This window comes from Peromyscus eremicus, chromosome 1 (genome assembly GCF_949786415.1).
Source record: "Peromyscus eremicus chromosome 1, PerEre_H2_v1, whole genome shotgun sequence".
In the NCBI taxonomy this organism is placed as follows: Eukaryota; Metazoa; Chordata; class Mammalia; order Rodentia; family Cricetidae; genus Peromyscus; species Peromyscus eremicus.
In genome coordinates this window covers 68768997-68781598 of record NC_081416.1, presented here as the reverse complement: position 1 = coordinate 68781598, position 12602 = coordinate 68768997, and the positions used below count along the sequence as shown (strand labels likewise).

At 47.0% G+C, this 12602-nt stretch overlaps 1 protein-coding gene across 2 annotated transcripts in view; it reads left to right on the top strand.

The window, feature by feature from the left end:
• Positions 1-12602, top strand: part of Fank1 (fibronectin type III and ankyrin repeat domains 1) — a 102046-nt gene that overhangs the window by 82694 nt on the left and 6750 nt on the right. For both annotated transcript variants that reach the window (XM_059265120.1, XM_059265110.1), the window contains exons 3-6: positions 149-273; positions 6584-6665; positions 7651-7725; positions 8377-8442. In XM_059265120.1, the coding sequence (XP_059121103.1) occupies positions 149-273; positions 6584-6665; positions 7651-7725; positions 8377-8442 (348 nt within the window). The remainder of the gene's footprint in view (positions 1-148; positions 274-6583; positions 6666-7650; positions 7726-8376; positions 8443-12602) is intronic.

Here is a 12602-nt window from a genome sequence, read left to right as displayed (position 1 = left end):
AAAGGGTGTGACTATATAACATTTTACCCTCAAACATAACATCAGATACACTTATCTTTAAATGTTTTAAAATATCGGTCTTGGGAAATGACATCAAACAAGGGCAAGGCTGAGGTGTCAGAGGCATCCATGTTTGTCTTCCGTCCAGGGGTTATGCGACAAAGCATGTGGTTGAAGGTCTAGAACCAAGGACACTGTACAGATTTCGACTGAAGGTCACCAGCCCCTCTGGAGAATATGAGTACAGCCCAGTCGTCTCGGTGGCTACGACCAGTGAGTACACTCATGCTCAATGCTCGCTTTTTAGAGATATGAAAACCACAAGCAATGTAGAGATAAAAATAGACTGTGTTCTGCTGGGCTTCACTGGAAGCAGAGAGGACTCCATTCGTAAGCCCTGTGATAACTTTGCTGCCCAGGCCTCTTTACAGTATTCCATGAGGAAGGCCAGCTATGCTTTCCAGAATTGGGAGAGCTGGTTTGGTGCCAGGATTGTCCTGTTCATGGGCATTTGGCACAGGGTAGAAGTCACCTTTCTCAGGAAGTGGGTCAGCAGGGATGGGCTGAGCATTGCTTCCTCCACACGTGTCTACTGTAGATGCTTCCGGGCATGTGTGCATCCTGTTCAGTCACAGACTTCTGGTTCCCTGGGTTCTGAGACTGAAGAAAATCCCGATCAATGCTTCCCCAGCCACAGGGAGGTAATGCTCCACAGAGGTGGACAGGGGTCTAGCCATACTCCCTCTGACCACCCCGGCCTTGTCCTGGTTTTATGTCATTTCCTGAGACTGATATAATTTAAAACACTTAAAGGTACGTGTATCTGGTGTCGTGTTTGAGGGTGGAATATTTTATATATATTCACACCTTGTCACTGACAGTGCAGGTGAAATTTTGTTTTGGGGAGGGGTGCACAAAGAAAATCTTTACACAGGTAACATAAATTTCAGTTTTATCTACTGTGGCTTTTGCCTTGCCTGCACGTGTCCTGTGGTTTGCCATTATGTCCTCGTGACTGAAGGTGATTCAGATTTTGAGCTATTCTACTCTGCCTTTGGTTGCAAGGATGGCAAGAGGGGCCTGGCTCCGGATGAACAGATTTCCAACAGAGTTAGTTAAAGCTGAAAAAGGCGGGACCTCACCTGTGGGCCTAAGTGAAGTGTAGTTAGCCACGCAGCAGGGTATTTTCATAGGAGGCATGCTGCAGTCAATTGTGCAGGTCAGGCAAGAGGGTCTGCGCCTTAATCTGGTGATGCTGAAGGCAATTCTCAGCCCTGGAGTCCAGGGGGAAGGAAAGAAGGCAGAGGAGAGAGACAGAGAGAGGGGGGAAAGGGGGAAGGGAGAAGGGAGGAGAGAGAGCACACTGGGAGCACAGGAGGGCAAGGGCAGGGAGCAGCAGGCAGGGGAATTGCTGGCATAGAGCTTGCCTTTGAAAAAACTCTCCTGGGGACACAGGCAGCATGCTCCCCCAGGCGGCCTCTGCACTTCCTCCTGACTTCCCCTGCAATTCCAGCCTCCCACAGTCACCTCTTTGCTCTCTGCTCCCTGGAGTACCTAGTCCCCTGCTCTGCCCACTGCACATGCTCCATGGCACGGTTGGTGCAGGGCTGGTTTCTTGTGCGGGCTTCCTCCCTGCACACACTTGAGCTCTTCCCCACATGGAGGCAGGCTCAGCACTTCTCCCATCCAGCTTTACATATTCACCTGCCTTTTACTCCCACTTACAGTGCAGGCTCTGGGATGGAGGGAGGGGTGGGTTAGCCATCTCTTACATGCAGGGCTGGCTCGGTGGGTGGATGGTTAAGTAAGATTTGGTGGAGGAAATAGGAACACAAAGAGGCACACTGGCTGGTTGTTCTTCTTCTTTTTTCTTTCTTTCTTTTTTTTTTTGCCCATTGTCATGTCTTGGGGACAGATCCATTTCTCACCAACTGGATGAGTCACCTCACTTGAAGGTAGCTGGAGAGGTGCACACAGCTGGTTCTGCTACTATCTATGGTGGGCTCCAAGTGACCTGCTGTCCCCTGAACAGCACATCCAAGCCAGGGAGGGCTTCTGACTTTTTAGCCAGAGTTCACACACAGCCCCTTTAAGAAGGTAGAGAGACTGGCTTGACTATGCAGGTCAGCTGATAAGGGCTGTGCCTGTGGCTAAGTTTGCTTTTTGCCCAGCTGACTTCAGAGAGGCAGCTGTAGATATCTGGCCTAGGAATTTGTCCTTAGAGTTCTACGGCTTCTATAGGAAATTAGATAAGATCTCTCAAGGGACAGGGGTATGCTGGTAGTGACCGTGTGCGTGCCTGCGTGCACACCCATGCTCACATGTTAACACTCCCAAACACTGCGCTTGACTGTTTCTCTGCTAGCCTCATGGGGCTATGCTCAATGAAGGGACTGGGGTCCTTGGAGGAGGCAGGCCTCTGGCTGGGCTGATTGATGGCTGCTCTCTTATTCTCTTCTACTATTCAGTGTGGGCTGTCTTTAGGAGGCAGAAGATGCTAAACAGAGAATCGAGAATGCTCATATTATACAGAGCAAGCAAAAATGCTTCTGTGGGCTTATAATTTGCATTCAGTTTGAGAGCATTTTAATGAATCACAAAAGCCTGCACTTTGTTTGAATAAAGGATGCTCAGCCTTTTTTTTTTTTTTTCTTCCCAGGTAAAGTACATGAGGCTCTTGCTTAAATGAAGCATGCAATTTTAATCAGCCAGACCCTTAAAAAGAAAGAAAAACAGCTGCTACTTGTTAATTGGCAAATATCTTCTCCAATGAGTTCATGATTTATTCACTGCTTTTAATAAAGACCTAAGTTCTACCAAGGAAGGTGTCATCACCACGTTATACTTGTAGGCACTTCGGCAGCTAGATGACCCTCATCTAGAGTGAGATGGCTTCTCAAAGTCCATCCTGCCCATCCCCTCCCAGGGTGCCCACTGAAGGCACCGCATCCAGCCCAGATGGGCATCCCAGAGCATCCTTGACATGATGCCTACAGTCAAGACACTCAGTGTAAGCACTGTGTGGTCAGACCCGCCAAGGCCAGCCTGTTTATATTCAATTGCACATATTGAGGCCATTCTCCTGGGCCAGGCCTGCAGAGTCTTGACGAGCTCCTGGTTGGAAGGGTGGAACATGTTGCTCACCCTGGAATTTCCTCTCTGTTCTCTGTGACTCCTGCCTACAGTAGAAGTGAAAGCGGCAGACAAGGCCTTTTCACTCTGTCTTGTGAAATTCTCGCTCATAGCCTTTCTTTGTAAAACATTTTTTTAATATCATGTGTGTATGTCAAAGGACAACTTTATGAAGCTGATTCTCTCTGTCCACCTCCTCGTGGGATCTGGCATGGCATACAGATTCCCAGGCTTGTGTAGCAAGCATCTTTATCCTCCTAGGCATGCCACCAGCCCATGTGAATAGGTTTTCCTGGGCTGACCCACACGGTTCCAGTGTACTGACTGAGCTGTCACTGAGAAGGACTCTTATAACTGACCAGTGGGTTTTTTGTTTTGTTTTTGTTTTTTCCAAGACTCAGCAAGTAAGGTGTATGAGCAAGGATGCTGCTTTCCTCTGTCTCTGTGAGGGAGTCCCTGTGTCCCCAGAATCCCATGTAAAGCACCAAGGATCCCTAGCAGAAGTGGGAATAGATAGCACATCTATTTTAGCTGTGTCATTACACCTAGACATCTTTGTTGCACACAGCCCTCAAGCTCATAAGCATGAAATGAGCTTGCTTTGTTTTCAAATGTTATCGTACACCAGCACTTCCGGGATGTGGCAGGAAGCGCCTCCATCAAGAGACCTTACTGTTCAGTGAGGAGGGAGTGCAGTGATGTGGGAGCACAGTGAGGCAGAACACAATGATGCAGTGAGGTGGGGTGTGCAGTGAGGTGAGGTGTGCAATGAGGGGGGCACAGTGAGGAGGGAGCACAGTGAGGTAGAGCACAATGACAAGTGAGGCGGAGCACAGTGACACAGTGAGGCAGAGCACAGTGACACAGTGAGGCGGAGCACAGTGAGGGGAGTGCAGTGAGGTGGGGGCACAGTGAGATGGAGTGCAGTGAGGTGGGGGCGCAGTGAGGTGGGGGCGCAGTGAGGTGGGGCGCAGTGAGGTGGGGGCGCAGTGAGGTGGGGGCGCAGTGAGGTGGGGGCGCAGTGAGGTGGGGGCGCAGTGAGGGGAGTACAGTGAGGTGGGGGCGCAGTGAGGGGAGTACAGTGAGGTGGGGGCACAGTGAGGTGGGGGCGCAGTGAGGTGGGGGCGCAGTGAGGTGGGGGCGCAGTGAGGTGGGGGCGCAGTGAGGTGGGGGCGCAGTGAGGTGGGGGTGCAGTGAGGTGGGGGTGCAGTGAGGTGGGGGCGCAGTGAGGGGCAGCACATGTAGCTAGTGCAGAAATGGGGGGCTGCTACAGGTGCTTTCAGATCTTGCTATGAATATCACAAGTCCACACTCCCTGAAGCTTTCTGGCATCCACTTTTATTTGTTGGGGAAGGCAGAGGGAATTATATTTATTTTAGATTCTGCATTTTAAAACATAGTAAGAATAGAAACATAATTATGAATCGGTCACATGCTTATTGCAATGCCTGTTAAATTATGGTCCCAGGTGAGACTTGGCGAGCTCCGGTGCCACCTACTCCTAACTCATGACCTTGGACAGCTTAGCATTGCTCAGCCCTGATTTTGCAGCTTGGAGGAGAATTTTGGAAGAATGTAGAGTCCTTGTTAGTAAGTGTAGATTTAGAAAACTCACCACATTGGAAAATTCAGTAGAGACCAGATGAACTTCCTACACTCCTGTGCATGACTCTGTAACATGTTCTTGTGGCATCTGGATCCTGACAGACACAAAAAATGTGCTCTTTTGTAGACAATAGGCTTCTTATAGGCATACTGTCTCTCCTTTTATGTAGGAAGGAAGGAGGGGAGGGAGGACAGTCTACTGGTTAGTTAGCCCCCTGAAGTGTAGTGGTCACACAATGGTCTATGGATAAGTCCACTTCAATGTAGCTGGGATTCTCAAACATGACACTGTTGACATTCTGGATCTGGTTAGGCCCTGAGTGGTGGCAAGCTGTCTTACGGTTACAGGATGCTAAGCAGCATCTTGGACCCTTCTCTGCTAGATGCCAGCAGCATCTCCCAAGTTGTGACAACTTGGTCTTTAGACATGTGTCAAATGCCCTTGGGAGTATAATGTCCCTCTAGTGAAATTCCTGGGTTGGGTGAGACCTTCCTTAGAAGAACAAGGCTGGCCAGGGCCTTAGCTTTGAAAACCCAGCACAATACCTTGATTTGAATGAAGCCTTTGGTCTAAAGATGTGTGAAATGATGAAAAAGATGTATAACACGACTGAAGAAATCTTTCAGAGCTTGGTAAACTTTAGAAGATAGAGCTTTCAAAGCAATTTAAGTTGATATCAATTGATTCCTACCTAAAAAGAGAGGAGTCAGCTGTGGCCAATCTGACCCACCTGCTCCAAGTTCCCCCCACCCCCACCTCCTTCACCAAATAACTTGGTCACTTTGAATGTCGGTCACCTACTGAGGACTCCCTTGCCTGGGAGCTGATGTCCCAGAGAGATTTCTACAGGAAAAGGGCTGCCAGCTGGTTCTGCAGGTGGGCTGTGAGGGGGAGTGACAGGGTTAGGGGCACCTCAGGAGGGAGTCTGGGTTCAGAACTGTGTGATGGGGAAGGACCAGCTGCTTTTCTTTAGAACTTAGAATTGTAACAGTTTGAAATTGGTGGTAATGTTAATCAGAAAAGTGTGTGGGGGGGACCCTGTTTATCCCGTTTTCTCAGAGACCCCTGTGGTGCTATTGATTGACCATCTAATGGTATAACTTAGATCAGGAGCTGCAAACTGAAGCCAGGCAGGCATCACAAGTGTGGGAGGGGTGCTGGACATGGTGGGATGTGAGAGAGTGAGGGAGTGCCGTACTACGGCAGTAGGTATGTGGGCATCCGCCATGCATCACTTATGTACCTTTGAGCTCAGCCATGCTGATTTGAAAGGCATGGAGTGTGGAAAAGGTGAAACCGTAGACTACTAGTTGAAGAGAATATCTTCCTGTGGCCAGCTGCATTGAGGCTGAGCCTGTGGATCTGCCTCCCCCTTGCCCCGTCAGAGTTGATATCCATGTCCCTGTCCATTGTCACTCTCAATTTCCCACTCATCTCATTGTCTTTTTAGGCTTATTGTCCTCACCATTTCCCCCTTGACAGACTGCCATCTCCCTTTAAGGAGTTTCTCACACGCTCCCCACCTCCATGTGGGGATAAGCCCCGTTTGCTCTCCAACATTAGGAAGGATTATTCTGATGGTGGCATTCATGAAGAAGTACCTCACATCTTGAAAATGTTCCAGTTCTTTGGATCAGTCTGTGAAGTTTCTCCTAACATGTGAAAAACAGGTCTTTCCCAGTAAAAGAAGCAGTTGAGTAGGAATTGTGAGCCTGGTGGACAGGGACAACTCCATGCCTTCTTGGAAGTGAAGATGAACTTCCACCCAAGGCCACAGGAGAAAGAGTGAGATTGAACCTCCCACCCCTGCCTTGTGGATGACCACTCTCCATCTGCTTTCTCTAGGAGAGCCCATAAGTAGCGAGCACTTCCATCGTGCTGTCAATGTGAATGATGAAGATCTCCTGCTTCGAATACTGGAAGGAGGGTAAGAGAGTGTGACCAGCTTTTCTGTTCTTCCTTCCAGTGCCCAGGCCTACATGGCCCAGCTTTATCTTGTTTTCCTAGACAAATTCTCTAGTGCCTTCAAAAGCACCTCCTACGTTTACCTCAGGTGACTGGTATGAGGTAGGGAAGTCTAGTTAATAAAGAGTCATGGAGACCCCTGTAAATGATACGGTTTGTGATTTTTTAATGAAAACTGTAAAAGAAAATTACAGGTCTGGGCATCATGCTTTGGCTCCAGAAGCAATTATTATCCTTTGATTATCCAGCCCAACATTTAGTACAGGACAGTCTGAAATGACCGCATGTAATACCAGGTGATGCCAGGGATCAGCAAACCAGCTGTCTTGGAGACTAGAAGGTTGGTAGGACACTAGAGAAAAAAGGGGGTGGGAAGGACACGGTTGCTGCAGGAGGGATGCTTGAGGCCGCCTCCCATGTAGATGTACTTTAGATTCATCTGTAGTGTGGTTTTGTGTACCACAGAAGGCAGTGGTTTCTGAGCTGGGGTTTGGTAAGTTGATGAGAAGCTTCCACAGAATGCCAGGCTCCTTGCCTGACAACACAGGATGTGTGTTCTTCTCTGAGCCAGCAGGAGAGTAGGAGCCAAGGGAAGAGCCAGGCTCTGGCCGTACCTGCTCTTATGGTGGGGCTGCGCGTTGGTGCCATGCTGTTCCCAGCTCACGCCAAGAGGCTTTGCTGGTCACAGACTATTCGATGAAAAGGCACAATGATTTTGAGTTGAAGGAAGCTTCTGTTCTCAGTAAAATGACAATGTTTTTCATGAAAACTTGAACCTTTAAAACTATTAGGGCGTTTTAAGACAACAAAAAGTTCATGGCCCAAGAGAAACTGTCAGTTTTGGTAAATGAACCATTTCAGCCCCCGCCCCCCATGGGCCCTGCAAAGTGCTGTTAACTTGAGGGATCTCTGCTGTGAATGACGACCTCTTCTCTGCTTTCCTTAAGCCATGTAAAGGTGGACGTGCCTAACAAGTTTGGCTTTACTGCCCTCATGGTTGCTGCTCAGAAAGGCTATACCAGGTAGGGTGTCTCCCTGGGCCTGGAGGTGTAGCCAGCATGGAATGGCAGCCTCTTTTCTTTCCCTTTCCCAAGCTGTCCCCTGAATGGCTTCCAGTCAGGTGCTTGTGCTGGGTAAGGGAGCACACAGACAAGTTTGTATTTAGCCTCTCACCGTATATTGTACATGTCTTGTGAACAGTCAAGATTGGAATTTGAGTTTCTTTAAACAGAGGTGAGTGAGGGCACTTTGGGAACAGGCTTCCCCTTGAGGTTGCCATTATCTATCCCACAGGGATGGCTGTAAGTGCTAACATCTTATCTTTCAATCATATTTGTCTTTTAATGGCAACAATGTCATTTTGAGCGACAATAGAAATGTGTTCTCATTAAGTGTTTCTGTTGGATCCTCTATTAAAAATGGCCATTAAAATGACATGAACTATTTGTGCCATGTGGACAGGGTTGGGTGTGTGAATGGTTCATGGAGGGTTGGGACCCTGTTTTCGGTGGGGATCAGTGGGCTTCCAGTTTAACAGTGCCTGTCTTCAGAATGGGTCGAGGGAGGTGTGGTAAGGATGCCCTGAATGTCAGATTACTGAGTTTCGTTGGGTTGCCATGGGCTCCAAGTCGCCAAAGCCATTTGTCTCACTAATTTCAGCTTTGTTCCTTCAGGCTTGTGAAGATCCTAGTTTCCAATGGCACGGATGTGAATCTGAAGAACGGAAGTGGCAAGGACAGGTAGGAGGTGGGGTGACTCTGAGAGCTGGCACGCTTGCACTATGTTATTAGACTGTACTGAGTGTTTTTGCCTTGTACACTTTGTCCAGTTTATTGTGAAAGTTCTGAGAGGTGAGTGGGCCCTCCTGAGGAGATGGAGGGACAAAGGCTGGCTTGTTCTTCTGTGGTTCCATTCATCAGATACAACCTGTCCAACCTTCTCCAGCTCAGTAACCCATAGCTCTAAAAATAGTACCACGAGCTCTGGCGCATGGTTCCTTTCTTACATTCCTGCCTTCCTCTACGGCCCAAGAAGCCCAGGTGTCTATAAAGCAGCAGTTAAAGTAGTATCAGAGATACTACTGCAAAACATTGCTGTGATTTCCATCACACCAGTTGGAGTTATAGCATAGGTTCTCAACCTTCCTAACACTGCGACTTTAATACAGTTCCTCACTTTGTGGTGACCTCCAGTCATAAAATGATTTCATTGCTACTTCATAACTGCAATTTTGGTATTGCTATAAATCGCAATGTAAATATCTGCTATGCAAGATGTCTGATATTTGGCCCTTTAAAAGGGGTCACAACCCACATGTTGAGAACCTCAGTTTTCACAGAGAGTGCTTGGTATTCATGGACAGATGAAGGAACATTTTGAAATACTTAAATATGAACTGTTTAGCAGTTAGATATAACTATTTCAGCACATCCAGCATTTATTTGATGATGATTATATGCCAGGTGCCATGCATGGGTCAAACAGGGAGACAAACACAACACCTTTCCTCAGGATGCTCACAGGATACATGGTATACACAGGCTTAAGGCTTGGGCACTGCATGCATGCATTTTTTGTGCCATATTTTGTGGGTTTGTGTGTGTGTGTGTGTGTGTGTGTGTGTGTGTGTGTGTGTGTGTGTGCATGCATACACATGGGCATGTGTCAGTGTACATGTGTGTGAGTGAACATTTGTTTGAGTGTGGATGTAAAAGTTTGTGGAGGCCTGAGTTAAGGTGTTAAAATTGGAAGACATCCACCTTGCTTTTTGAGGCAGTGTTGCTCATTGGCTGCTAGCTTGCTGATTCAGCTGGACAGGCAAGTTCCAGGGAGCCTCCTGTCTCCACTTCCACCACCAGTGACGAGGTACAGGTGCATGCTGTCATACCTGGCTTTTTACCTGAGTGCAAGCACTTTACCCACCCAGTGATCTCCACAACCCCAAATGTGGCTTACTGAAGCCAGAAAGCCCATCTAGCCCATTCCAATGCGGTGACAGATAACATTTGGACACCATTTTTAAAATTATCTTCCAAGTGACTCTTAAACCGATCTAGAACTAAGCCACCAATTGACTGAAGATTTTGAAAAGAATAATACCAGTTTGCAAAGGAAACATTTTAAGGAAGGTAGAAAACAGGCAAGATCAAAAGAGAGAAAGGGATTAGTGAGAATATTTTCATGTTGCAAAAATATATGGGACACTTAACAAAAATCTTCATGATAAACCAATGTCTTATACATCAAAGAAAAGAGAAATAAAATTGGGCACTGGGAAGAGAAATAATGGTTATAGAAGGCATTTGAAAATGAAAAGAAAATGATGCATTGTGTCCCATAATAGGTTTGGTAATTGTGTTGAAATGTATACTTTTTAGAGAAACTCAAAACCACCAGAATCAATCCAAGAAGAGGAAAATCAAAAATGAACAGTATCCATGTAGACCTTGAGGAAATGTGTTCCAGTGCTCACTCCTTAGAGGCTCTTGCTTCCGATTTGCATGTCTGTACTGAGCTTGGAGTTTCCATGGCAAAGACAAGCTGGAAAGCTGCAGGGAACATCAGTGTTATCGATAACATGAGAAGGGCTGGGGTGCAGCTCAGGGTTTGCCTAGATGTACAAATCCCTGGGTTCAACCCCACTACTTGAAAAAAAATGGCAGCAGGTCCTTTGCATGTCTGTAGGTATTTATATTTGTAACCCACTTCCTCCCAGTCAGAAAGATATTTAAGAAGGTAAGGAAATTCCTATTAGAAGGCTTCTAACATAAGATTCTTCCTTAGTAGATTCAAAGTGAAAGGAGAACTTGGGTGCAGCTCGGAACCTTGTCAGAATCAGCTAGGTGTCTGTCAGCAGAGGAACATAGGGAGAAATGTGTACACTCACAGTGGAGTTTTATTCAGCCATAAAGCACAATGAAGTGACACCTTCTGGGAAATGGATGCATCCAGGCATGATCAGATTAAGTGAAATAAGCCAGATTCTGATAAATGTTGCATGTTTTCTCCTATTTGTGGACTCTAGGGTTTCTATAGATACATACAGTCATTTATGTATAAATTATACAAAAGCAGAAGCAGGACAGGGCAGGGCAGATGGAAAACTAGCCCAAAGGAGAGTGAGGAGAATGGAGGATATGCATGTGGAGTGTGTGGTCTACTTGAGAGAAATTGTCCTTATGAAACCCAACACTATGTACAATGAATATACATGTGCTGGATACATGTGCTTTATGTCAGTTTGACAGGCTAAAGTCATCTGAAAAGAGGGAACCTCAATTAAGAAAATGCCTCCATAAGATAGGGATAAAGGCAGGCCTAAAGGACATTTTTAAAATTAGTAGTTGATGTGGGAGGGCCCAGCCCTTTGTGGGTAGGTGGTGTCATCCCTGGGCTGATGGTTCTGGGTTCTATAAGAAAGCAGGCTGAGTAGGACATATGGAGCAAGCCAGTAAGTAGCACCCCTCCATGGCCTCTGCATCAGCTCCTGCCTCCTGGTTCCTGCTCATTTTGAGTTCCTGTTCTGAGTTCCTCCAATTACTGACTAGGTTGTGGAAGTGTAAGCCAAATAAACCCTTTCCTCCCCTACTCCCTTTTCAGTCACAGTGTTTTAGCAATAGACACCCTAACCAAGACAATCCGTCATTTAAAAAAATATTTTATGGCCAGATAGATGGCTCAGTGAACGAAGACCTTAATTCCCAGCACCCATGTAAAATGCCAGCACGAGTGTGTGCATCCATAATCTCAGCACTGTGGCTGGGGCCTGTGGAGGCAGGAAGATGACTGGGGATTATCCGGTGCTGGCCCAGCTCCAGGGTCAGTGAAAGACCCGTGCCAAGGGGGTAAGGCAGAGGGTGCTAGCGTAGAAATCCTGTGCATATATGCACCCCAAACAGACCCTCAGCCTTTGGACAGCGCCTGACACGGAAATAGCAGGGAGTGTCAACGTCTATAATTTGTTATTTTTTGAGATGGCGGGTGAGTTAGTCTCTGTCTTAGTTTAGATTTTTATTGCTGCGAAGAGACACCATGACCACGTCAACTCTTATAAAGAAAACATTTAATTGGGGTGGCTTGCTTACAGTTTTGGAGGTTCTGTCCATTATCATCATGATGGAGAACATGGCAGCGTGCAGGCAGATGTGGTGCTGGAGCTGAGAGTCCTACATTTTGACTCAGGCAGCAGGAAGTCGACTGACTGTCACACTGAGGGAAGCTTGAGCAAAAGAGACCTCAAAGCCTGTCCCCACAGTGACACACTTCCTCCAACAAGGCAACACCTCTTAATAGTGCCACTCCCCTTGGGGGGCCATTTTCTTTCAAACCACCACAGTCTCACTGTGTTGCCCACGCTGGTCTGGAACTCACATTCCTCCTGCCTCAGCCTCTGGAGGAGCTGGGATGACAGTTGTGTACAGTCCTGCCTATCTCTATACAAAATGGTTTATTTATTTACTTTTTAATTTTTTTATAAAAACATTTCAGTTCTCCAGTGTCATTTGTTAGCCCTAGTAAATCCTCCTGAGTTCCAGAGAGTTGGGTTGGGGGTGTGGTGAAGAGCACAGGCAGCAGACAGTGTGGTGTCAAACCCCAGTCCTTCAAGGACAGAGTACACAGTCTGTCACCCTGGACAGCAACCTCAGCAGACGTCCTTATGTAAACCACGGGGTTATTGCAGGCAATGAACGGGTTAATATAGGGCATGTGTGGAACAGGATCTGGCTCTTGGTGAATGCACCTTAGATTCTCTTCATGACTGGACAGTATTTTGGAAGATACAGGGGTAAAAGATGTGCTTCCTCCTGGCCTGCAGAATTCAAGAGACAACTGTCGAAGACTTGAAACTTAATAAGGAGGTTTCCTGGCATGGCAGTTATAAGATAATTAAAAAAAAAAA